The sequence below is a fragment of the Microchirus variegatus genome, assembly GCF_963457635.1.
Source record: "Microchirus variegatus genome assembly, chromosome: 1".
Taxonomy (NCBI): Eukaryota; Metazoa; Chordata; class Actinopteri; order Pleuronectiformes; family Soleidae; genus Microchirus; species Microchirus variegatus.
This window is the reverse complement of record NC_139802.1, coordinates 4,354,765-4,381,975: the sequence shown is the minus strand read 5'-3', so window position 1 is coordinate 4,381,975 and position 27,211 is coordinate 4,354,765. Positions and strand designations below refer to the sequence as shown.

General features: G+C 41.1%; 3 protein-coding genes across 3 annotated transcripts; all 3 read right to left on the bottom strand.

Annotated features, from left to right (window-relative positions):
- Nucleotides 1-562: 562 nt before the first annotated feature.
- On the bottom strand, nucleotides 563-8,162 carry LOC310935908 (protein S100-A16). The gene is made up of 3 exons (XM_083899905.1): nucleotides 8,013-8,162; nucleotides 1,224-1,345; nucleotides 563-1,063 (listed from the first exon to the last, which is right to left on the bottom strand). The coding sequence occupies exons 2-3, from the start codon at nucleotides 1,341-1,343 to the stop codon at nucleotides 905-907; spliced, it is 279 nt and encodes a 92-aa protein (XP_083756031.1). The 5' UTR covers nucleotides 1,344-1,345; nucleotides 8,013-8,162; the 3' UTR covers nucleotides 563-904.
- Nucleotides 8,163-9,033: 871 nt separating this feature from the next.
- Nucleotides 9,034-10,372, bottom strand: LOC310926552 (protein S100-A11-like; the record flags this gene model as incomplete). The annotated part of the gene is made up of 2 exons (XM_083888705.1): nucleotides 9,034-9,168; nucleotides 10,244-10,372. The coding sequence occupies 2 exons, from the start codon at nucleotides 10,370-10,372 to the stop codon at nucleotides 9,034-9,036; spliced, it is 264 nt and encodes an 87-aa protein (XP_083744831.1).
- A 2,961-nt stretch (nucleotides 10,373-13,333) lies between these two features.
- Nucleotides 13,334-26,811, bottom strand: pbxip1b (pre-B-cell leukemia homeobox interacting protein 1b). The gene is made up of 12 exons (XM_083895214.1): nucleotides 26,782-26,811; nucleotides 24,092-24,168; nucleotides 23,651-23,720; nucleotides 22,628-22,695; nucleotides 20,320-20,728; nucleotides 18,289-18,360; nucleotides 17,452-17,700; nucleotides 17,322-17,345; nucleotides 16,740-16,792; nucleotides 16,324-16,437; nucleotides 15,957-16,191; nucleotides 13,334-15,788 (listed from the first exon to the last, which is right to left on the bottom strand). The coding sequence occupies exons 2-12, from the start codon at nucleotides 24,140-24,142 to the stop codon at nucleotides 14,293-14,295; spliced, it is 2,841 nt and encodes a 946-aa protein (XP_083751340.1). The 5' UTR covers nucleotides 24,143-24,168; nucleotides 26,782-26,811; the 3' UTR covers nucleotides 13,334-14,292.
- Between the last annotated feature and the right edge of the window lie 400 nt (nucleotides 26,812-27,211).

The window sequence follows — 27,211 nt, the reverse complement described above, 5'->3', positions numbered from 1 at the left end:
TTAGGTTTTATAAAACAGATGGTAATACCATAACATGATTATTATGGAAGTGTAGTTTAAAGACTTAGTGTCAAACTCAAGGCCCAGGGGCCAGATGTGGCCCGCCATGCCATTTTACGTGGCTCGCGAGTGATTAATTTGTCTTAAAAATCTGTGTTGCTGCGTTGACCATAAACTACATTTCCCACAATGCATAGCAATTGTGTTACCCGCAAAGTGACGGCACCGCCACAAGATCACAGTGTATCATTGTATATGCATCGTGCGACGAGTGAAATTGAATAAGTAATAAATACAGAAAGTTATTTAGCAATATTTTAGTAGTAGTAGTAGTAGTAGTAGTAGTTACCTTTATTTTACATTATATTTGGTTACATTTAGTTACATTTATTCTGTATGTCAGTTACATCTGATTATGCTGATGTGGCCCTCAGTGAAAATGAGTTTGACAGCCCTGTCATAGTGTGTTGTTTTCCCTGGAGAATTAAGGGTCCATTGCAAACATCAGTAGTGAGACAAGAAATACAAATTAAAAAACCCGACACACGTGGTTTTCGTATAAAGCTTTTTTATTCTTTGCAAATATGGTAAGTATCTTTTGTGTAGTTGTTGGTATAAAAACTCATGCCCGGCTCAGAGCCCTTCAGTGTCCCTGACTGATCAGAGATCAGAGATAGTGTGACCAAGAATAACAACGGATGGATCTGGATACAGGTGAAGTTACGGTGAAGTTCAGAGCATTAGACGACTGTTAGATTATAGTGACGTGAATGTTAATGGACTGTTACGGACTACATGATGTTTGGAATAAGGGGAGGATACTTAAAAGGTGCAGGTAAGGAAGAGAAAAGGCTGATAATTTTCGAAGATCCACCAAATCAAACACGTGCAGCTTCAGGAACCTCTAGGGGGCGGCCACTTGATTAGGTTCAAACTTCTTTTTACTGAAGGTATTGGCCAGATAGCCAAGCAGAGTGAGGTATTCCTGGAAGCTGACCTTTCCATCGTTGTTAGCATCCAGTCCCTGCTGCATCTCCTTAATGGCAGATGAGCTCTCTGTGTCCTGAACAAAACACAAGACACACAGACGCAGTTGGTAAAGATCCATGAAGATCCCCTCTCTCTCTCTCTCTCTCTCTCTTTTGTGCATTTGCATTATTTATTTACAGCAAAAAAAAAAAACGAATAAACAGTAACAAGAAGCAAAGAGTACAAGCCCTTACAGCCATGACGGTGCTTAAATCCTGCTGTACCATCTTCTTGAAGGAGGACGACTTTAGGTTGTCCTTCCCCTTGGCGTGACTGAGAAACGTGGTCACGATCGTCTTGATGGCTCCTTCCATATCTACAGAGAGAGAGAGAGAGAGAGAGAGAGAGAGAGAGAGAGAGAGAGAGAGGCAAGGGCAAAGAACGCAGAGGAGAATTAAATGTGGAACTTGGCAAAAAAAAGAGACACAGCTCCATATCTCAAACACTCAGACAGTATGTTGGATTACTAACTCCCACAGATCCAATGCAGGTTCATTAATACGAAATCATATTTACATTGGGTCTCGGGTGCACGGGTAAAGACTTGTGTAACGTCATTTTTTGCATGGTTTTTGCAGATGGATTTGGAGATTATTAAAGGTGCATTATGTAATAAATCTAAAGCAACTGGCCATAAAAAATAAAAAGGAATAATGTTCATATAACAAACTGAACTCACCAACAACAACAGTACAGCCAAATTATTTGCATTAAAAAAAATATTTTGCAGACTGCAAATCATGTTTATGTTTTGAAATCATGTTTTTTAGCATGTGGCGCCACCTACCGCCGTCTACCAATCATTGCAGTCAGTAGAGTCTCAGCTGCCGAGCAACCACGGGTTGCCAGTTACGTCAGAAAACGAAACCCTAAAAGACCTCGGTATTTTGAGTTTGAATGTAGTAACCGTTTTTGGCCACATTCTTACATATGGCACCTTTAACAATACTCGTCATAATATAAGTAGCTTTTTATATCATAGGTCTTCAACTAAAAAAAAGCAGAGGGAAACAAGCAATGGTTAACAAATTAAAAATCATAAATGCCCTTTAAGGCAATCATATCAGTAAAAGTAGTGATATTATTAAAGTTTTCACATATTTTTAAATGTAGCATTTCATCATTTACTGAACGTCACACCAGTTATAAAACATAAGCTCCATGATCCGCAAGACAAACAATGACATTATCATACCAGTGATATTCCACGTTGAGCAATCACATTATAAGGACAGAGGAGTTGTGATAATGGCTGATAGATTGCAAAGCAAAATGATAATAGAATACTATTAAATTGTGAAAGAAATAGTACGTAAATTATTTAATAATAAAGCTTTCGTGTTTGAATCCAATACGTGTGGATGTTGTCCTCTGGACGTCAACATGTCGGGAAGGTGAGACGCGCAAGAGACGCCAGTGGAGACGAAGATGAGGAGGAGGTGTGCGGGGTAAACAGGCCAGGAGAGAGAGAGGGAGTGAGGGAAGGAAGGACGGACGGAGAGAGGAAGAGAGTCTCTGAGGTGAACACAATGGGAGCTGTGATCTCTGACGGTGGACATCTGATCCCCACAAGCCGGCAGGAGGCTGCGGGTTCAAATGACGGCCTGCTGCCCGTCTGCTGGTGCAGCAGCAGCAGCAGCAGCAGCAGCAGCAGCAGCAGCAGCAGCAGCAGCAGCAGCAGCAGCAGCAGCAGCAGCAGCAGCAGCAGCAGCAGCAGCAGCAGCCCTCCCCTCCCCTCCCCTCCCCTCCCCTCTCACTGTACGAATACACTACATACTTCACTCTGAGCTGGAAAACAACATGACCCGGCCAGTCAAGTCAGCTGAGCACTAATAGATTAAAGTAGCACTGAACACAAACACTGAATGCTGCTTTTATATTTGAGAGAATCTTGGAGCCACTTGAGGCTCAGCTGAACAACAGCGCTATTGTTGTTGGTGTAGAAAAAACAAAAACCTGTGCTTTTGCAACTATGTCAAATATGTGCCGTGGAATCATCATCATCCCTCTCTTTCTCTCCCTCTCTCTCTCTCTTCTCCATTAGTTAAGGACACATGGTTTCTGCATATTTAGTCTACAGTGACATCCATGTGCAACTCATTTAAAGTAATTGCCGATAGTGGGGGAAACAGATGTGGGGAATAGTCGTGTGGAAACAGAAAATAATCATAAATCAAGCGTTCTCTAAATGAGGCATTTAAATGAGCAGTATGTCATGTTTGTTGCTATGGGGTCTCTCAGTCAAAACAACAACACAAGACCTAGTTTGATGATGTCAAGATTCAAGAGATTCAAGATGAGTTTATTTGTCATTATGCACTTTCAACACAGGGTCTGCAATGCAATGAAATTGCTCAAACCCTAACCCTAACCCAAGGAAGCAGAAGTGTGGCATCATGGGAACTGTTGTCTCCGCACCGAGAATATCGACCTAAACTGGCTCCCAAACGCTCCCAGTCCATAAAAGTGCTAAGTAGAACCATGTAAGGTTCTTCGGCTTGTCCTCATAGGAGAACCCTTTTGGGCTCCAGGTAGAATCTTTTTATAAAGGTTCCACCGAGAACCCTTTTTAAACCCTTTATTCAGGAAAGGGTTCTCTGGACTAGAACCATTAGTGTTCCTAATGGATCCTTTCTTCGGGAAAGGGTTTTTCAGAAGCAAACCTCAGCCCTTGTAGTAGAACACTTTTTTGGAACCCTTATTTCTAAGAGTGTAGCTCCGCCAAGGGTTTCAACAATCAAACATAAACCTGCTTACATCTTTATCCAAATCAAACTCTTCTTGTACTAATTATTTTTTATTAGTTGTCAGCTTGACGAGTGTTGTGAGATGGTCAAAAACAAAGGCCAAGACAACTGCTCATACAAATAAGACTGAGGCTCAAATTCAGGCAAAAGAAGCTCCTTCAAAAAGCCTTGAGAATAAACGTTAAAAAAAAACAACAGTACTGTAGCTCTCGGCCATTTTCATTTTGTCAAAGTAGTAAAAAAAAGGTTGGTGACCGAGCTCTGACCTAAACTGACGCGTGTCCTGTATTATCATTTTTTTTTGTACCAGCCCAACGTGATCCTGACACAGAAAATGGACTCTGACTGTCACGAGGAGTATCATAACATCTCAGACCGACCGTTAACAACAATCACTTCTTCTTATTAACTCTTTTCATTTTCAAATCTCTGAAATTCACCTTATATTACTTTAGGTTTCGCTAAAAGAAGCTCGGGTTGGGTGTCCATGCTCTACATCCTCTGTGTGTTTTTAGCAGATAATGTCATTAAAAGAAAAATAAGGAGTACTAGGGATTTAAGGAGTGTTGTAAATTGCTAATGTTAGTACACTACTCCGTTAGCAAAAATGTCACGTATTATATCTTTAACAAAAAATAGATTTGACTGACATCCATAATGTATTCTTGAGTTAGGATAGAATATATTGTGTGTTGAGTTTGATTACATCAAGTCAGCACACACATTAGCAGCAGCAGTAATAGTTATTTGCTCACAGACGACGGTAAATCACTCGGGCTGCAGCTAACGATTATTAATCTGCAGATTATCTTCTTGATTCATCAAATACAATTTTTTTTTTCATGTCATTTTTCACATATATACATAATATACAATAAGTATACCACTGGTATGAAAAAAACCACAAACAACTGTTGGCAACAGAGTTGTGTGAAATAGCTGCAAAAACAGCTACGAAACGTTCCTGTGCAGGATTGCGTTTGGTCATCTGGAACTGGGATGTGGAGAATGTTACGCCAGCAAATGTCCAAACTCGGGGATTGCCAAGGCAACGGCTCAGAGAATAATAAAAGGCCTGAATAATTCTACAGACGCTCGAAGTCCAGCAAAGAGGGGTTTTATATCAAGCGACAGCGGCTGAGACCGAGGAGTAAAAAACAAGGTCAATCCTCCGTCGGAACGCAGATCTTGTAAGAACACGTAACAGACGTCCGTGTGTTTGGATTAACCCGACCAAAACCTTAAACCGCACTTCACATGTTAGCCATTAACCTGAACCAGAGCCTCGAGAAACCAGGCCGGTGAGATCAGTGTTTGTGCTCCAGAAAAGATCCTAAATAGGTAACAAAAACATGATCAGACGCACACACACACACACACACACGCACACACACTTCAACACATGTACAGACCGTGGATACTAATTAGGACTTCTGCTGCATTAACCTAATTACTGAGTGAGTGAGAGCAGGTACCCAAAACCTGGATTGTGTTTCATGTGTCTCTGCCACACACACACACACACACACACACACACCTTACATTCCATACAAGTGAGCATGTATCATCAGCATGCTCTTCATCATTATTTAATGGGTTACTATAATTGCACCCAGCACCTTCTAACGCCCGCGACGTCAGACAAACAGCAGCACAGAAGCTCAGGTCATCCGTATGGGCTCATACATCAAAATGTGCGCTGGCCACCGTCCATTAAGAGTCTAATGAGATGAAACGTGAAAACCAAGAAGGCTTCGGTCAGATCTGGGGTTCGTCAGGGCCTCACATTTACACCCGCGGTGAAAAGAAACTGGTGACCATGAGTGGACAGGAAGCTCAGCTCTGGCGTTACTCATTTAGTTCCCTTTTTAGTCGTTTTTTTCTTTTTTAAAACACTTTTGCACAGTACACTTCCAGTCTTTGTGGGACAATATCTACATGTCATGCAGGCCAATGATATAATTTTTATTGGACTTAACATAAACAACTTGACCAGGGCCGTTTCTAGCCGTTTGGGGGCCCTATGCGAGATACTATTTGGGGGGCCCCTATTTTTTCCAACTCGAGGTAGAGATTGCTAACTTTTTCTTTTTCTGCTAAGTGATTCTGAAAACACTTGCATGCTTTGCAAATATATGCATAATGAATGCATCCAATACATGCAAATAAAGACAGGTACTTTTAATTCTCAAAAATTTCATAAAATATGAGTCTGAACTTGCAGTTTGGGGGGGCCCCCTGGTGGCTGTGGGGCCTTATGCGGCTGCATAGTCCACATATAGCAAGAAACGGCTCTGAACTCGACAAAGTAAGTTCACAGAGAACATAAACACCATCATTTTCCTTACTTTTCATACAAATGTTCATCATTTCTTATAGATTTTCCAGCAGATTGGAAACCGACCGTTTGTGTGTTCATTTTCATTGTGGTAAAAAGTGAATATCGTCATCAATCGCTCTCCCGCCTCCCGATTCAAAGCTCTGTATCGAGGTTTCCTATTGGTTTTCAAAGATGACGTCACATCTAACTTCTCTCCACTGCCTCCCTGTGAGCTTTAGAAATCAATTTTAAGATTTTTAATGCTTATACAGATCTAGCCGTATCCTCACCATATGAGTTTGTTTCTTTATTGTTATCAGATTTTTGTAGTTATCTGGTGATTCAAGTGCCCATGACGTTATCATATTTTGAAAAACCTGTTTAACACACCTAGATGTCTGTCAATATTCTGATTTCTTCGAGACACGTATACATTATTATACAGTAGACAGTATATTATTCCAGTTACCCAATTATTGCCAGTAATCGGGTTTTTTTTTAGTGTGCATGTAAACGCACTCACTGTTAAGGATTGTGTTCTTCTGGCACAAACCAAAATTACTTGAAATTATGGTTGAAAGTGAGTGTTCTAAAGCTGATTTTTTTTTAGCTTCACATTTCCTTATTTGCTTAAATGTGCCATATGTCAAAATGTGGCCAATAATAACAACTACCTTGTTAAACAAAGACATACTAAATCAATATTTGCCATAATTAAATCCACCGTGTGTCATTTGTTTGCTTCAACTCTTACTCCATAGCAATTGCACATACATATCTTCTTCTTCTTCTTCTTCTTATATTTTTTTATGAGCCTATTTGCATTTACATTTTCAATTAACATGACACATGTTGAATATTGTGAAAGGAGAAAGTGGCTTCAAGTCTCGACAAGCACAAACTGGTAAATCAAGAAAGGCCACCCGACCCATCCCAGTTCACAGCCACCTCCCCAAGCTGACACCAACTCAATAGACACAGTAGAGAGATCATGAATGGGAATAACATATTAGAATAAAGATAATATCATATGAGGACAAACTTCACAGTCCAGTGTTCTCTCTCTGCCAGATGGAATCACACAGTGGTCACAGAGTTTCAGTTTTTTTAATCATAAATTTAATAATAATACAACTAGGTTTTGTAGTAGTGGGTTTTACTTGTATTTTGTCCATTTTATATACATCTCTTTTCTATATATCTGATGGTGAGTGTGACTCACTTCCTGCACCAGTCTTTTTCTCTGTTACCTGTCACCGCCCTGCACCGTCTCTGTTCAAACTTCTCCTGCGCGTCATTAACTACACATGGATGAAGCCACTCGAGTCTCTGTTACCCGGAGTCTTCTTGTCGTAAAATGAATAATTCACACTGGGCCAAGTCAAGAAGAAGAAGAAGAAGAAGAAGAAGCCCAAGTCTACCTTCCGTTACACCGACATGTCCCTCTTTAACGGGGACATCGACGGCCTAAGCGCACGATCCACCCACCCCCCCCCCCCCCATGAACCCCGTTCCGTTCCGTTCCGTGCCGTGCGTAACGAGGACGTGAATTTCCCCACATTTTGCATTTAGCTCAAAGTAATCCTGGCAATTTGTAGAGCAGCGAGAGGCAGCACCGACACGAACGCATGAATAAGTGAGCGCGTTACTTGAGACTCTGTGGAAGGGTTCGATTTACCGACCAAGAAGCGGAGAACCTGATCCGCGTGTGGCCGTCAAAGCTGCGTAACGACAATACAGCTGCATATCTATACAACATTGATGGCACGGTGCAGGGAATTGGTTTATAAAAAAAAACAAAAAAAAAAACACTTTCCAGTTCTCCATAAAGACACAACAAACTAAAACTAAACTAAACTAAAACATCAGCAGTAAATAAAAAACAACATACATAAAGAAGAATAAAAGAGACTCACCGTCAGAACAGGCAACAAAAGTCAAGAAAGTGCACTCAGATTGTGCTCTCCTTCTTTCTCAATGATCCTCCCTTTCAGTCCTGGGCTGGATTAAGCAGCAACACATATCTTTTCCGTGATTTAACTTCTCACTCCAGCCAGTTTCTTTTTTTTTTTTTTTTTTTTTTTTCTTCATTGTCATAGGGCGTGTGCCTGAGAGAGAAGGAATGTGGAAAGAGGAGCAGCTTGGGCAACACAGCACTTTTCAGCAAAGTTTTCTCCTAAATGTGTCAGCCGGACAATAAAAGTAGATGGAATCTTTACGCTGTGCTGCAATAAATCCACTTTATATCTGTATTACACTTCATTTAAATCAATGTATTTTGTTTTAAAAAAGAAAACAATTGTGGCACATTTTGTCTCAACATGTAGAAACTGGAGCGTTCAGAGCTTTCCCCAAAAGACAGATGTATTCAAGCCACACCCTGAAACTTCATTAACTCGGGCCAAGAATGGATAGACTAAGTTTTACAAGGAAGGAAACTTGAAAAAGAGAACACATGGAAGCCTGGGACGCAAGAATCACAAATATTTTAGGTTTTTGTTGCCTTTCAGTTAGAATTTATTTTGCTGTTTGTGTCCTGTAGAGACTCAATAAACACAGTGAGGCCAAGAGCACAAAATGCTTTCACACACACATTCTCCGTCTACGACAACCTCTGTGAGCACAAGCATGTGTGTGTGTGTGTGTGTGTGTGCTTTAGCCAACAGCCTGGACTGGTTTTCATACATCTGAAATTGTTCAGCAGTGTACTGTGACAGAGTGAGTGCCAGCTTGGCAGCAGTCGGTGAGAGAATGAGGCTCAAAGAAGACGAGAAAGAGCACTGATAAAAACAGAGCTTTGTGGAGCTAAAACAGACTTCAGGGTGTTTTCCATTTGGCTGATTTCCTTTTTTTTTTTTTTTTTTTTTTTTTCTTTTCATGGCACAGAGACAAGTCAGAAACACACGTGGAAACGGCAAGAGATCATCTGAGGACGCGCTATTGGCTGAAACCCCCATGCTTGCTCGCGAGATGCCCAATCAGCTGCCAGAACTCCAGGAAATTTAGCTCTCCATCATTGTTCTTGTCCAATGAACTCATAAGTTGGTCAACAACAGCAGGGTCAGCAGCGTCCTGCAGGAAAACAGGAAGACACCAAACACGGGTCACATACTAACCCCAAGCCCGACAGTCACAGTGGATCATGCGCTACTGGAATATTAATATTAATGTGTGTGCGTGAGTTGAGATGAGACTGAGGCAAACTGGCGCCAGCAGCCAAACAAAATAACGCAACATCAGCAGAGGTGGTTTGGCACAGGGAGCCTTGAACTCTGTCTCCATCTAGTGGCTGCTTTACACGCAAGCACTGTAGAAACATGGAATTTTCCACACTTGGAAACATGGAAGAGAACATGACAGCAACACGACCGCATCAAAGCAAGATGCCTGAGAAATCTCTGAAGAGAGACAACTCCTTCTTAATGACAAACTCGGTGCGTATACACACACCTATTATGCCCCATTATGTATTTGCAATGTGTCTTTAAGGACTCGTATTTGACTCAGAAGTAGGCGACGTCCAGTGATGACTAACACTTAATTACATGGTCAAAACAGTAAGAGCCAATGTGGCATCCAGATGATCCTCACTGTAATATGAACCCACCCCCGACGAGGAAACTCTCTTGCCTGGACGACAAGAAGATTCAGAGCAAACCTGAGAGTATATTTCTAACTCTTTTAAACAAACATCAGTCAGTAATGCATTTATTGTCAATAAGCCTGTGAGCTTCTGTGTTGTCACAGGCTCCGAGTCACAAACAATGCAAATACTTAACACAGTTCAGAGATCAGGTCATGGTCGTATAGGAAAATGCCACTCAGTGTTAGTGCAGTGTCTTTGTTGATGTGTTTTTAATAGTTTCCTGTCAAATGTTCTCTGTGCTCTATGGTTTTGGCTGCACAGAGAAAAAAACTGTGGGTTGAATCATGTCATACATGTAATTTTGTCTGTGTGTGACCAGAAGAAAAATATAGAATATGAACAAAAATCAGCATGGAAAACAAGACAAAACACACACACGTACTGTACAAAAAGTGACAAACCTAGTTAATACGATTTGTGTGTGTGTGTTTATCACTGCATGATTGTTGTCTTTATTATAACGACTACAGACAACACCAAAGAAAACACACCAATCCTTACCTTAACAAAGTTAGAGAGCTCTGATTTGAGCAGTTTGCAGAACTCGTCTCGGCTCAGTGTGTCAGACGAAGCATCGCTGCCGGTGTACGCCTTGAACTGGGACACCAACACACCGATAGCAGACTCCATCACGACCTGGAGCAAAAGATATGAAAATGAGAGAGATAAATACATCTCAGTGTTGAATATAAATAACAGCATTAGAACAAAGTGATTTGATCTGGCAGCACAAATCATCATGGGACACTCACCAACTCTGGAATGTGTGAGTAAATTGTGTGTCTGCACGAGTCTCTCCGGCCTTTTTCTAGCCAACGTCTCCTGCCAGAGAGAAAACATTTACCAAATTGTGTGTGTTTATTGACAGCTTTTGTTTTTTGGCGCACCACAACAGGTAAAAATGTAAACCGAGTTTCTCAAACGCCACTGACCTTTTTTTCCATGATGTGACCACATTTTCCAACGGCAGTTACACAAGTGTGTAACTCGACCGGGGAGAAGTTACAGATTACTGGATGAATCACAGGGAAAACCCCAGATTAACTAAGTCGGTGCTTGCTCATTGTGGGAAGTTTTTTTTGTTTTCTCTACGATAATGTGAGTTCTTAAGGTTAGTTTGTAACGTGCCTTTATAATGTATGTATAGGAATAAAAACACTCTCACGTACTCTTTAACTCAGTTAACGTTGACGTATGGAGCGGCCTAACGTTTTCCATTCCTGTGTTTGAGTGTGGGGACGCTGCTGTAGAGGGCACACAAAATGCAGTACACTGGGTATAATTATACAGTTTCTGCTGAAAAAAAACAAAATAAAATGAGGGCACTCAACAAAAAAAAGTCACATGATCTGAGCTGAACCTCTCACAGGATGTGCACAACTGCCATATTAGGGAGGCAGGTATTGCTAACGACCACAACAGCTTTATCATCCAAATATATCCACACATTGTTTCTCGTCTCTGTGCCACACACACACACACACACACACAGAAACAGCTGAACCAGCAGTCTACACTTCTCTGTTCCATTCCCATGGTCACCATTGAGGAAGAAGAGTGCAGCTGCTAACACAGAATAAATGGCTTACACAGAGGAGTGAGTAATCATACCGTATATAGCCGTACAGTATATAAGCATTAGAGTCGTCTGCTGGGCAATGGCGCTAGTTAGTCTTGTGATTGATGCTCAGCCGAACGTCTATTTGTGTCTGCGGACTTGTTTGTCTGTATTTCTCGATTGCACCGCTGCACCCACTGGTCCAGCTCACGGCCATTAGAGGATATCACTTAAAGGAAATCAGGTGTGAGTGAGGGGCAGTGGGGTCAGGTCATCGGGGGGTTGATTACTGTGTGGAGTGCTACTGTTGCATGCTTTTCATTTGGCTGTGATTGGCCAGTTAAAGGTGCATTATGTAATAAATCATAGAATCCTCCTAATATGTCACAGAGACTCAGGAATAATGTTCATATAACAAACTGAACTCACCAACAACAACAACAGTACAGACAAAATATTTGCATTAAACATTTTTTTTTGAAGACTGCAAATCATGTTTATGTTTTGAAATCATGCTTTGGCATGTGGCGCCACCTACCGCTGTCTACCAATCATTGCAGTCAGCGGAGTCTCAGCTGCCGAGCAACCACGGGTTGCCAGTTACGTCAGCAAATGAAACCTAAAAGACCTTGGTGTTTTGAATTTGAATGTAGTAACCGTTTTTGGCCACATTCTTACATATGGCACCTTTAACTCATCCTGGAACACATGTCAGTCAGACCAGGGTCTCTGCAGGTTTCAACAAGTCAAATGTAAGACTTTTTAAGACTTTTTTTAAAGACCATAATGAATACAATTTAAGACCCATTTCAAATCCATACTGGCAAAAAAAGTACACAATTTTTTGGGGCCACAAATGGTTGAACTTGCAATTCGGCTTAGCTGTTGGCTTTCATTAAGTTTTCTCCGCTGCTATGCTAAGCTGCAAAACACCGCGGCGCGCACAGCACACTAGTTAGCGGTGCTCGATAAATTCTCACCGGGCAGCACAGGTGACCTACTTTAGTTAGTCCGTGTTGTAGTTCTGTTATCGCATCCTCAAAAACAGAAACATTTCAAAAGCGAGACTGAAGTTTATGCATGTTTAAAATAAAAGTACAATAATACATTTTTAAGACCTTTCAAAATTGTATTTAAGACCTTTTATGAGATTTTAGGAGAATTTAAGACATTTTAAGACCCCACGGATACCCTGTCAGACACACAGGGAGGGCTGGTAAAAGGTTACGGTCCTGTACACCAGTGGTAAAGTACACTAGTCACTGACCACTGGTTTTCAGACAAGTGCAGCTACGCACACTAACCCTACATGAATATTTGTTGTAAAATCATTAACCGTGTGCAAAGAAAATGACAAATCTAAAAAGGATATACTTCGACAACATTGCCACAGGGCAGAGCGAGTCTTCGCTGGGTCGTTATTCATTACACGGGAGTAAATGTCACGAAACATGAATCACAGATAACAGGATGTAGATGGACAGATAGGTCAACGTTTTGATTTGTGATATTACCACTGAAGCAAGACTACAGCAGTTTCACAAGACTATGTACTGTATATGAAGAGAGGGCTTTATAGAACATGTCAGTGTCCTAAACTTACCTTCTCCGTCCCTCTTTTATATTCTTTTCTTCTGCTAATGTCAGTCCAGTTGTTACTCCATGTCCAGATGAAGAGACAGCATCCACCCCCCCCCAAAAAAAGTTTCCCTGTGGACAAAAAGAAATCAGCCTGGTAGACTAGGACATCCAGGGATCACACGCAGGACACATTCATATTGTAAAAAATCAACATTAAATAAAAATATAATCCATCTTACCGTCTTTACAACCGCAGAATCATCAAAAGTTCAGTTGAATTCAACTCAACTATAAACTACCTGAAAACTGTTGATTCAGTCATTTCTCAGATGAGAACAAATGGAACAGATGAGGACAAATAAAAACATTTCCTTCACATGGATGAATCAAATTTATTAAATCTGCTCTTAGAACAACATCAAGGGGGAATATGAACATCCTAACTTATAAGGTTGACTGCGATAACAAAAAAGCCCACACAGCACGAGGCTCTGCATCATTATCATCTAAACATTATCCGTCTGTGTGTCTGCAGAACCTGCAACACCTAAAAAGTTAAGTCTTTAAATACATTCAAAACAAATATCAGGGCCTGAAAGTAACTCCTCACGTCAACCTCATCAAAACAAGTACAAACGATACATTTCACAATAAAACAAGCATTAAGAACATTTTAGTGCGCGGCAAACGTTTTGTACCTGAAAAAAAACATACATGCTCAACATGTCAATACTTTATGTGCCCGCCAATTGTTGTTGTTTTTTTAAGCCTCTGTAAAATAAGTTAAGTATATCTTTTTAAGTATTTTAAGTAATATGTACAAACATTAAAAACTAAAGAACTTTTAATTCCAAACAAACATTCACTAAACCATTTCAACAATAATGTTCACTCCACACATTATGAAAAAAAAAAAAAAAAGGCATCAGTCAGGCTAAAGCAGTAAGAGAGGCCTGATCAGTGAATATGTGAAGAGAACACACACAACTGTTGGCAGAGGAACACGTGGAATGAGTGACTAAGACTGAAGAGTGGGATTATAGATTATATTAAACTGTATAGGCTTCTAAAGAGAGAGGAAGCAGGTTAACGTTCAACTCCATCCAAACCTTATGGTCTCATTTATATGCTGTTGCTTTCTGCGTGTGTGTGTGTGTGTGTGTGTGTGTGTGTGTGCACATGTGCAGGTGAAAAATAAAGCTTCACCAAAAAACCATGACATTAAACTGCTCAGTTAAAACGGCCAGAACAACAGACGGTGAAAGAAAAATCCTGTAAAAACAATGACAGGAAAATAAAGTATTCTAGTGAGCATTTCTGGTCCAAACACATGTTCCCTTTCCATAACCTCATCTGTCACTACTTCCCTTGGCAACTCCCGACAGATATCTTTTTATTTTATTTTGTAACTTCAGCCATGTCCTCGCCTGCTCTCTTTCTTCTGCTCCCCGAGGATTTTCTCCTCTTTCTTTGCAGCTGCAGGCGCCGAAAACTTTTTCATGACTTCATCTTCAAACTCGTCCTCTATGGTGGTTTCCTCCTCTCCTTCCCCGTTCTCGACCGCTTCCACCATGTCTTCGAGGACGTCGGCCACGTCCTCCACGAAATCTTCGAAGCTCATCCGATTGTGAAGAAAGACCCCGTCCTCGAAGAACTCGGCAGCCAGCTTTTTCAGCTCCTCTCTTTGAGAGGCATCCACGCCCGCCTCCTCCGCCCTGGATAGGTAATTTTGGAGGATGGTGTCAAACTCGGAGTAGTGCACAGGGAGCAGCCCCTCCGCCTGAGCGCAGGTCTCCGGTGTGTCGCAGTGCTGCGGTGTCTTGGGGCTGTGCTGGAGTCGACGTCTCTGCCGGACCCAGTACTCGGGCTGTTGAAGTGATGTTCGGCGCTGTGAGCGGCGATCCTTCTGCTCTGCCCACACAGACTCGTCATGGTGGTCATGTGGGTGATTAGCAGACATTGTGTGCTCATCTGGTCTTTCAGAACTAAACGCATCCCTTTTCCCGTCCCCACTGTGCTCCTTCTTCTTCGGTCCTTTCTTCCAGTTCTCCTCCTTTTTCACCCTCTCATCCTTCATCTTCCCTTCCTTTACATCCTTACCATTTTTACTCTTCCGCTCATTCTCATCCAGTTGCTTCTTTTCATCCTTAGCTTTCTTTTCTTTACCATGATTCTTGCCGTGATTTTCACTCTCTTCCCACCATTTGTTTTCACCCTTTTCTTTCCCTTCTTTACCACTTTTACCCCTCCACTCACTCTTTTTCTCCTCTCCTTTCTCTTTCCAATCTTTCTTCTCCCGTTTCTCTTTGCCACTTTCCTTGAAGCCATCGCTTACCTTCTTCCACTCCTTCTCTCCCTTCCATTCTTCCCTAACCTTGTGCTTCTCTCCATAGTCCTTTTCTCTCTTCCAATCCTTCTCTTGTTTACCCTCACTCACTTTCTCATATTTTCCCTTCTTCTCATATTTGCCTTTTACTTCCTTCCAATCTTTTTCCTCACTATGTTCTACCTTTTCCTTCTTCCCTTCCCTAGCCTTCCATGGCTTTCCTTCATCACCTCTGCTCATTTTTTCTTCCTTCCCCTCATTCTTTTTCAATTCTTTCGTTTCTTCACTGTGCCTCTTGTGCATACCTTCGTTATCTTTCACCTTATCGGACTTCCCTTGCTCATGTTTTCCCTTTTTCCCACTATCTTTGCGTTCCCTTTTTTCTTCTTCCTTCCACTGAGACTTTTCTTTCTCTTTCCATTCCTTCTTTTCGCCAGTGTCATATTTCTCCTTCTTCCAATCAGTCTTCTTCTCTTTCTGCTCATTCCATGGTTTCCTGGCCTCTCTCGCTGTTGTGTCCTGCCTGCTGTCCTCTGGCTGGCCACTGGGGGGCGATGTTGTGGGCTTCAAATGTGCTGCTGCTGTGGGAAACGCAAATAGTTGTTACAAAGATGAACAATGAGAAGTCAAGTGAGAAGACAGATGAAGAATAAAAGGAAGAAAAGTCTGACACTTAGCCTAACTATATAATAACTATCACCTTTCAAGCATCTACCCCCCCACACACCTCCACCCTCTGTCTCTTGTACCTGAGGAGCGTTTTAATTCAGTGACAGTCGACCTCAGTGTTTCTAGTTCTTTCTGTAGGGCCGGGACAGACTCCAGCTCTTTCTTCATCCTCTCATTCTCTTCCTGAAGAAGAGGGAGAGATGCCATCTCTGTCTTCAACCTACTGTTTTCCTTCTCCATCTCCTCCCTTAGCAGCCGCTCCATTGCTCCCTCTGCTGCCTGTTCTGTGGCTACTTTTAGCTCTTCCTTCTGTGCCTGTTAAACATGTAAAAAGAAAAAGAGAAATGATGACATGTGAGAATATCATTACATCATCACGTACAGTAAATACATACATACGCATATTCACAGGGGACAGATTATGTGAGAGACAGAATGGAGTCACACCTGAAGTTGTGCTTGTAGCACATAAATCTGCTGGTTTCCTTCCGCTAACTTATTTAGGAGCTCCGTACCGTCAGCGTCTGCTGGCGGCGGAGGAACCTCTGGATTAAGCCACTCCTGTTGACAAATTGCACAGACGGTACAACACAGTGGAGAGGCTTTAGAGGAGCTAACAGTGGAGAACCGAGAGAAGAGTATGTGTTAATGAACGAGGAGGGAACAAAAAGTCTGGAGTAGCTTAACTGGTAATCAACAGCAGTAATACGGCCAGCTTTGTGGGTGGTCTCCTACTGAGCTTAACATCCAACTAAAAATTCTTGCCATGGCAGTCCTTGTGCTTGTCCACAAAATTGCATGCATAATGAATTTAAGAGCAGACAGAATAGAGGCAGCAGAAGGAAATATGACGTCAGGCTGACCTGTTTTCCTGGAAGCTCTGAATCTTTCAGCTCCCTTGTACCATAGTCGCTCTCTGCAAATCATTATGCAAATTGTTATTTATTTAATAGGCATAACGGAGTATCAAAAAAATCCACAAGAAACACTCTACGGCTCATCATTAAAAAAAATATGGCATCCTCTCAACAAAAATCAAGCAAATAAAATGTGTGCTCCACAGCCGAGTAAAGCTTAAAATAAAATTGGAAGGAGAGGCCTTCATCTGTTAGCATCTTCAATTTAGCCCATTTTTTACCTTCAGCGTTTACCTTATCCTGTAAGTACTTGCAGCATTTTCATAACGCTTTTGCTCATAATACAACACTGAGGTAATACAAGGTTTTCATTTACAGCAAATAAGCCTCATGTGCAGAAATCATTATCTCCCTCTTGTTCAAGTGTGCAAAGCAAGCAGGTGCTTAAAAAGTGTCCGATGCAAAACAAAGAAAAGGTTTCCCTGCATGCACATACACACACGCAAACACGCACGCAAACACATGCTGCTTGCAAAAAAAAGCACTCATTCACTCACTCACTCGTGCATGCACAACCAATCCCCCTACCCTCATAGAGGTCCATGAAGACACCTGCAGATATAAACAACCGAGTTGCAAATTGCCCTTGTTTCTATCCAACTGCTTACATTACTTTCATTTGTCAAATCAGACTTTAACATCGAATGGGGATGCCTACCTGAGAAAAAGATGGTACCAAGGCCTAACAGAATGACAGCACCGAGGATGCACTTGTTCACGGTGAACCCGCTGTCGTCCTCTCGCTGTGGCACCTGGAACTCTTCTTCTCTGTCTTCTTCCTCCCTGTCCTCTTCCTCCTCTGTCCTCCCGATCTGTTCCAGAGCTGCTAAAAGAGACCTCCTCCTCCTCCTCACCTCTGGGTCTCCCAGTTCTTCTGTCTTCATAGTCCTCTCCTCGCACATCTCGTCTGGGACGGTTCAGAAAAGAGAATTAAACAAAGTTTTTAGAGCATATTTTCACATATTTATTGCAATTTAGAACTCCAAAGTATTTCATGGGCACAAATAGGGAAACTTTTTAGTTTATTAGCCATCCATTAGATTATTTTATAGCAACGCTTTAAATGTTTCCTGAACAGAATTAGCTGGAACTAGTATAAATCTGCAGGATGAGAAGTCTCTATGGGACGCCGATGTTGCTTCTTCATTAGCTCGGCTGTGCATCTCACACTAAATTTGCTAAATTGCCACCCTTTAGTGATCATTAAACTCCAGGCTCATACATAACAACAAGTAAAAAAATAAAATACCTGCATCCCCCTCTGCTAAAGATAAACAAACTGACGGTAAATTCTAAATGAAGAATATGTTAAAGATTGCACAACAGAGCAAAGGAAGAGTCATTTTTTAAAGCTTAAAACACCAGAATGCATAAAAACTTTGGTGGTCCCGGTCCCTCTGAAGCCAATATACTACTGCAGGGTGTCATGCAGCCTTGTTTCGGAGCACATGCAAATTTAAGTGTCTCCATCACAACATGCTCCCTGTCCTCACACTGACCACAGCCTCTCCAGACAACCTCCTGGCCCCCGGTACCAGATCCATAACCAGCTGGTCCACCAAGTACACTTCAGACACAAATAAGTGCACACGGCTTAGTCTCCAATAAGATGAGGAGAGGATACAGGCATACCATGTGATGATCTTAGCCTACATAACATACAAAACAATGTAGTGCTGAGTTTGTTCACATGTTAACATAATTATGGGCTGACGAGAGCAGTTCAGCTTGACATAGTATGGTTTGTCACGGTAAATCCTGGTGTGGCCTGGGTTTCTAACACATGTTGTGGCCGCGTCTGCTATATACACAGCATGACGTCATACCAATTCACACAGGTTGATGGATTTATTAATAAAGAAACAGTCTTGAGCCCTCTTTCTGTCATAATGAATGGTATATTTAAAAAATGGTGCATTTGTGTTTTTCCAAGGCTTGAATGATTTGTGGAAACCATTTAATTGCTGCTAGATAGTTTCATTGTGGTATGCGATACAATTTAAGGTTCAGTTCAATATTCAGCAGGTGGCCAATCAAGTGGGAAAGGGAGTTAAGGATGTGCAATATCAGATTAAAATGATATCACCATATTCCATCATGATCTGTGACAGTATTTCAGTCGAAGTGTTCGTTTTGACATTTTTTGATACGGAACAATATATAGCACACAATGAAAAACATGGTCATGAAGCAATATCCATAAACATAAAAAACAGTGACTGCTCATAGCCAAGCTGAAAGGGAACTTGGCTTGTAAGCGAAGGTTTGCCGATTCAAGTCTTCGCCAGGTCAAGGGCTCGTTGCTAATCGGACACTCTAAACTGACCCCAGCCACAGAGGGTGCACATGCGGTGTTCTCCTTGTGCTGGTCCCCCAAGCCCAGATAAATGGGAGGGTTGTGTCACGAAGAGCATCCAGCATACAAATCCCTGCGAAATCAAATGTGGATCATCTGCTGTGGCGACCCCCAGAGAGAGAGAAGCCGAAAGAGCAAAAAATAAAATCTATAAAATATAAAAAAAAACATTTTAAGGTGATATTAAGTGGCTGCATGAAATAGATTGGGAGCCACATGTGGCCCACGGGCTGCAAGTTTGAGACCTCTGGTAATAGATTTAAAATGTTATTGAGCAGATCACATGACACCATCATAACATTAACCACTCTGCATCCTACCTAGACCTGGGTATTGAATAGAACTTTTACATCAAACCACCTTTGTCAGGTGTAAAACAGTGCATGTGGGTATCTAGTGATGTTTTTGTTGATCCAGGTGCAAATCTTCAGATTCGTGTCAAGTATTTAAACTATACTACTACATTCAGATTTTGCTACTGGCTATTTTAGTCCATGCACTTATCACTGGCACCCTCTCTCATCACTCTCTTGTCTAATCAGCACAAAGCTTGATGTCACAGCCTCCTTCTCCTTATTTTAAGATGTAGCTGTTGCTCTGTCTCCTTTTACTCTCCACCACTTGAAGCATGGATTTCACGACCAGACCACAACCCCTCACTGCACCACTCTCTCCCTCACTCCTCCTTTACCTCCCTCAGCTCTCAGTTTTCAAAACCAGGCATTGTGTGGACTTAGCTGCAGTAGAGAGGGTGTATTTACGCTTTAAGTTTTAGCTGGCTTGGCCATATTCTTGCAGTTGAACAAAGAGCAACTTTCTGCTTTCAGAGAACAGAATGCTGCATGCTAATTGGTTCAATGATGCGATTTCTACTCCTTAGTTACACAATTTGACATCAGATTACAACACATTTTCAATATAAGGTGGAACAGGAGTTTGATACCACAAGAGGATCAAGGATCAAGGATCAATAACCAATCCTAATACTACCTACTGCAAGCATGAGACTTTAATTTCTATTATTGTTACTGTGCTGGTAACTCAACAGAGAGGTGTAAAAAGTGGACCTGTATAGACTTGTTATTTTGGTACAGATCTTTTGACAATCAAAAGGAAATGATTGCACAACATACCATTTGGTGTAAATGTGGCAATAGCTACTGTTCATACCTGCCTGTATCTCTAACTCGGTCATACTTGGACACAGGTGCGACTGATCCCCTTCATGTTGCAGCTCTTCTCCTTGGAGCGGATGCAGAATTTCTCCCTGTACAATCCTCTCTTCTTCATGTGTAGACTGCTCCCCTCCCAGAGTCTCTGTGCACAGCAGCGAGGCTGAGGGGTCGTCAGGGGAGGGGCTTATGTGGGTGTAAGAGTCAGAGAATGAGTCGGGGTCAGGGCTGGTCTGTGCCAGGCTCTCAGGTAGATCCCCTGGGTGGCTGGATGCATCAGTGCCTGGAACAAAGCTGCACGAATCTACCAACGAAGTGGGAACAGGGGCATCACTGAGGGCAGGTGATTTGGAGGCGTGTTGCTCCGTGCTTGTGTGTCCGATTAAATCTGCTTTGTCTTCCAAAACCTGGAATGAAGTCATTAAAATTCCATGAGTTACAACACTGTCATTTCAATGTTTAAGGCAGTCTATATTTTAGCATTCTTAGTTTTTTTTTTATCTCTGAGTTAGAGGATAAGAATATTTATCCTACTCTACTGTAAATATAAAGCTCCACAGTGCTAATTCCTCCCTACAGGCTATAGCCTTAATAGGCTGTTTGTCACAGCAGACAGTTTTACATGTTTTAGCAGGAAAAGCACAGGTGTTAGTGATAAAAATAACAATGGCTCTGTTTAGTTCACGTCAGCCAGGACAGTATGACAGTGAGCCAGCAAGCACCCTGAAATAGAGGAAGCTAAATGCAACTCAGCCATTAAGAATTGGATATATTTTACACCTGCGCTTTTCCGACTGTGACTCGTCAAACTATCTGCCATGGAAAGGACCAAATTATTATGCAAATTATATTTTTTCTCTGATTTTCCTAAATAGTAAATGCAAATGTCAGCATAATTTCATCAACCGTTGGAGTATAATTTGAATGTTGTTGAACAAACCTCCCACTGACCAGTATTTTACAAAAATAAAAAAACTTGAAACACACAGAAAACATTTTATAGGTTGTAAAGAACTGAAAATTGTCTTATTTATTATATATTTACTGATATCAAAAGCTATTTCAATCAAAAACATCTGAACGGGTCAAATTACATTTTAACATAGGACCCCTTATTTGATAAGCAGCTTCACAATCCTTGCATCCATTGAACTTTTGGAGTTTTTGAAAGCGTTTCTGCTTGAATTTCTTTGCAGGATGTCAGAATAGCCTCCCAGAGCTGCTGTTAGGATGTGAACTGGACATGAACTGCCTCCCACCCTCATAGATCTTTTGCAGGAAATCAACATATTGTTAACACCAAAATACGAGGGGCTGTTATTCAGAATTAACTCTCACATATACATATGAAACAAAAAGTCATTCACAAACTAGACTGAAAACCATGCACACATTGAGGTGAAAAATGACTGTTCTACAATGCTACAACACAGATGTTTCACTGACATGTGTGAGACCTGTTGTTTGTCAATGGAAAAGCGGCAGCATGTGTGTGATATTCATATACGTAAGTCAAGTGTGAATGATGTTGGTTTGATGTATATGTGACAGGTAATTATGAATTATGTCCATAATGCCCCATTGTCTTGATCATTATCACAAGCTTAATATGAGTTAATGGACTTGCAACCCTGTTTATAGACGAGAATAGTACTGATGTAAACAAGTCATTTATATTGTTCATTAACTATTCCTTTAAACTGATGGTTCAGGTATTCCATGTGGTTGTACGGCATACTGACACATAGTTTAAGTCTACAATATCCTAAGAATATATCCCTCTGTTTTTTTTTCCAACTTTTTCCATCGCTCACTCCCCACAGCAAAGTCCATAGTTGACAAAGGATGCGTCACAGCGAGATAAAGCGGTGAGCATATTCTTGAGATGTTGTAGACTTAAGCAACTGTAGATTTTGTGAGTCAAGTTTTGAGTTAAGTGGCTAGAATCCTGTTTTCCTCGTGTACCTGAGCACCTGTGACTCTGGTTCCTGGTAAAAGGAGTGAGCTGGCAGCATTACAGAGCCTACATACAAGTGTTTACTCTGTGTCAGTACCTCATACGCTTCACTCTTATTCTTCTACTGCTTCTAAATTAACATACTTAGCCAGGTTAGTGCTGGAATTTGATATTATCCCTGGTGTGACTATTTAGTAAGAGGGATGGTAACATGACTGCACAGCTTCTGACTTATCAAAATAAATTACAAAGGGAGGGTTTTGCTGGCCAATCATAGCTAGTGCACACATACAGCTACACCGTTTAACAGATACTACATGATATAAAATGAGGTGCACTGCTGTCTTACCGTGTGTTCCTCCACAGGAGACCCCACTGCAGATGCTTTACTCCCTCCAGGCTGGTGTGCCCCAGAGTCTGGCTCATCAAACAGACACACAGGAGGCAAGAATGGAAACTTTAAGAGCAGTAGCCCAAAATATTTCGATTATTGATTCTGATTTGAGAAAGCTGCATGTACATGTAGAATGATAAACAGTGTTGATGAAGTCCACCGGTCTTTACAGGAATTTGTGGGGTGTTTTATGATAGTTGCAACCAAAAGTGTTGATTTCGCAGCCTGATTTTGCATTGCATGTTTGGTGGTGTTTTTAAGGCTTTATTTCAATGAAACACAAAAATAGCTGAGGATTTTTTTTTTGCACTGGTCTTGCTTTGTTTTTCGACTCTAGCTGTGGTGATTAGGTAAATTGCAAGGCTGTGCAGCAATTGCAGTAATTGGTTGAATTTGTATCAACTATTGTAATCTACTGTAATCCCTGGACAGACTGGCATAATTACCGTCTACTTCATTTGTACTTGTATGAAAATGTAACAACCTAAAAAGGAGCCAAAAATAAATAAAACTAGAAAAACACTCAGACCGCAGAGCGCAGACCTCCGCCAAGGCTGCTCAGCCCCCCACAAAATAGCGATAAAAATAGTGAGAGAATCTACGGATCACGCCCAAAATTTAATCAGTTGTTCCTGGTTCCATTGCGGACATTTCCTGAAAATCCATCCAAATCCGTCTGCGACTTTTCGAGTTATGTTGCTAACAGACAGACAGACAGACAAACAAACTACATATTCAACTAGAAAAGCACTCGGAGAGCGGAGACCTCTGCCAAGGCTGCTCCAGGAAATTTCGGTCCGTGACTTTTCGAGTTATGTTGCTAACAGACAAACAAACAAACAAACAAACAAACAAACAATCTCCAACAATAACATATACCTCCGTGGCGGTGGTCAATAAAGACAAAACATTATAATAAGCTTGTATGGTATGTGTAACATAAGTAATCTTAGCACTCAAATATATTGTGAAAGTTACCTGCTGCAGATGCTTCTTCATGGTGCTCTGTTCCCTCTGCCAAAGGCCTCAGGGTTTCAGCAACAGTCTCCTACAAACAAACAACCAACAGGCAGTTAAAAGGATGCAACACACATTAGTGAATGTGGACATTCAGTTTATTGTTTCATTGTTTCTGAGCGGCAGCTGTTATAAGCATCACTCTTAACAGCTACTGCCAAAGAACTCCTGAGTGAGGTGGTGCATGTGTGTGTGTTTAACTAGCGCTTATGCTAGTGCTTCCTGGAGCCAGTTTGCTTTTCAGAGCACTATAAAAAGCAAACACCACGGATTACCACGGAAACCTACTTTCAGGTGACCCAAAAGAATCATTAGGGACAAAGATTTTTTTTGAAACCATTTTCATTGAGGTCATGCTCAGTGACTGCACATATTATGCTATTTTTTACAGTGTATCAATACCTCAGGAGTGACAATGGTCCAGTTGTTGCTGGCACTGTTTCCGCCAGACATCTCCCAAGAGAGGTTTGTACTGTCTCCTGCAGCACAAGATGAACAAACAGGAAAGACTACAACATTATCATTAGTTCATAGAACTGACATCAAAGCATTAAACCACTTTGTACCTTCATAACCTCAAAGCTGGCTACAAGGTCAATTCCAAAGTTTTAAAGACAGCCCAGTGCGATTGGAAAAGAGAGATCGTTTCTGGATGTACGTACAAATAAGAAATTACCAAGAGTCAAGTCATTCAGAACAAAAATCCAGTGGAAAAACAATGATCCTCATACCAATTTGGTCGAGCATCTGGCAGAATGACTCGAGTTGTGATGTGCTCATGTGAATAAAGGAGGAAAACAGAATACTTTCAAATACTGATAAATACAAAACATAGCACTGTGCAAAAGTCTCTGTTGTTTTTATGTCTATCATAGTATTATATATTAGCAAGCTGTCAATAATATATATAAATAAATAAAATAAATATGTACTGCTCAATTTCTGCCTTGAATAAACCTGGTGTAACAGATCTTTTTGACAGTAGATATTTGTCAACAAGAAGGGATTCACAAGTAACATTAGGGTTCTACTCCAAGCCAAGGTCGTGATATTGTTCAAGTTGAAGTGAAGGTCACACTAATGGATTATGGATGTGCACCAAAAAAGTGATTAAGAAGTAATTATACGGTAAAGCCATTATAGCGACTTTATATGGAGGATAAAGTCGTAGATGAGTGAGTGAGTGAGCCATTATAGCATGGTTAAGACAACAAATCTAGTGGTGACCTATATGCACAGTACTGTATATAAAAGGAGGCAAGTGGAAAATATGCTAAATGTAAACAAATTCATCTCTTTCTTTTTTTTTTTTACTGCCTCCAAAGTCCACAGAATGTTTGAAAACATAGGGAAATGAATATATGTGATTGTGCTATCCAGTAAAGTTACTGAAGAAACTGCTAACGATAGTGAGCAGGTGTCCAGTTCAGTGACCTATAACTGGTACCGTAGTGTGAGTACTGCAGCTTTAAGTACTGAACACTCTTTAGTTTACACATGTACATGATTTGAATATGCTTCTCAGCCTCTCCCATTCGGACAAAAAAAGAGCCTAATGTAACCTGCTGCTAACACACTGATGTGAGTGCGTGCAGGAAGTCCAGTTCTCTGGGAGCATTGAGTTCTTCATTAGTAGTTTCTGTGTGTTTTGGGCCTTTTGATCAGTCTGGCTTTTAACTCGCTGGGAAATGTTTTGGCAGAGACGTGCGTAACTAAGGCCTGCACCACACTGGAGATACAGGCAGGCAGAATGGCTCTGATGGTCGGTGCATTACAGAGCTACTCGTCTGCCGAATGCACATCAAAACAACAACACAATTGCAACTGCAATAGCAACATTTCAAGTCAGTCTGCCACCGTAGCGAAACGTCTTATACACAGACTGTCATTTCAATTTTGCCACCAGGTAAGATAGAGTGTTATGCATTACCTCTTTATAAATCCCTTTATTTGAAAACAACACTGGGTGACACAAAAGATATTGATATTAATGATGTGTACGAGTCCGCAGTCTCCACTAAATGCTTACAGAATGAACCACTTAAGTGAACATCACGTCGTCAGTGACAATGACACACTTCAATTCTAAATTCAATTCTCTCCCAGCTCTGAAATTAAGGTCTCCTAATCAAGTGCCTCCCTAGAGAAGTCTACAGAATCTAGCCTGAGGCCCCTCAGAGCATTGTGGTGCATAAAGAGGAATGGTTTTAATAGATACCGACTAAATATAGACACCAAGAGATTGAGCAGAGACATTAAGAGGGAACATGCAGAAGATGGCCAAGGGAAACAGAAAAAGAATGCATTCAAATTATTGTATTACATGCACTGAAAGGTCTGCAGGTTTTTTACAAAGACTAATAATTCTTATTGCTCTGGTGTCTAATCGTACTATTTGAGCTGTATGAGCAGTACCTAACACATGTCTTTGGGAGGTAGAGCAACATAATGCCATAACCATACCTTCTGCATATTTACAGATACTGCACACCCAGTCTCTTTCTGTTTACTCACGATGTTCAAACAAGAATAATCCTTAAACTACATCAGGGAATATATTTACTTGTCTTTTCTCTTCTTCTTCTTTTTTTTTTTTTTTAACAAACTACATGGTTACAGCTGCAGGCCTAATCTTATCATCTGGGTCTCAGCAGGGAAATAAGACCAAAAAAGGTCAAGAGAATCAACCACAGCACAGGCCCTCACAACAGTCAGCAGGAACAATATAAAGCAGCTTTTTCATCAACTCTCTTTCTCACAATTGCACACACACACACACACACACAAAACACGCAAACAAACAGGCAGTTCATCAAACTACTATACAAACCGCTGTTGACAGGAAATGTCATATGTCGAGGGACTCAAGGAAAAACAAGTAAGACAAATTACTTTAGGTTTCATGTAAAACGAGATATTATACACATTAAATATAGAACTTTTAACGTTTTCGAGTGAGCTCGAGCAACAAGGAAACAAGAGTTACGTGAACTACGTACACGACGCAAAGGACGGGGGGGAAAAAAGGGTAACTTGTTGATAGCTTGTGATAAAATACCTTGTTATGACAGTTTAATTAAGATAATTCTTACCGTAACGGTCGTTTTCACTCCACAGTTCTATGACAGAACAAGGCTCACACACACTTCTGAGTGTTCTCATCCAACTTGGGAACTTGCTCGTGAACGTGCATGGCTAAACACGCCGTCTCATCCAATCACAGGGCCTGTTGATCTTGGTCCCGCCCCGTTGTCGCACAGCTCGTCCAATAGCAACACGGCGTCACTGCGCTCCACTGGGGGTTTTACCAGGTTGATTGACACACGCAGGTGTTACATACAGTGTGTCTCAGATGTGTACTGTGTAGGCTACATACATTTGATTTAATCTACAAATGCAACCTTGCAAACTGTTAAATTATATAAATACTATAAGAGAACATCCAAACCTAACTATTTTTTGTTTCTGTTTTTAGTTCACTATCCAATTAATCAACATTAAACGAAGAAAAATGCAGAGATA

What these genes read in the sequence shown, in the direction of transcription:
- LOC310935908 (XM_083899905.1), bottom strand. Translation starts at nt 1,343, where the DNA reads ATGGAAGGAGCCATCAAGACGATCGTGACCACGTTTCTCAGTCACGCC. An exon ending in ATTTAAGCACCGTCATGGCT is followed by an intron (nt 1,064 to 1,223) that starts GTAAGGGCTTGT and finishes TGTTTTGTTCAG; the next exon opens with GACACAGAGAGCTCATCTGC.
- pbxip1b (XM_083895214.1), bottom strand. Translation starts at nt 24,142, where the DNA reads ATGTCTGGCGGAAACAGTGCCAGCAACAACTGGACCATTGTCACTCCT. An exon ending in GGACCATTGTCACTCCTGAG is followed by an intron (nt 23,721 to 24,091) that starts GTATTGATACAC and finishes GTTTGTTTGTAG; the next exon opens with GAGACTGTTGCTGAAACCCT. An exon ending in TGCTACAAGCACAACTTCAG is followed by an intron (nt 16,192 to 16,323) that starts GTGTGACTCCAT and finishes CATGTTTAACAG; the next exon opens with GCACAGAAGGAAGAGCTAAA.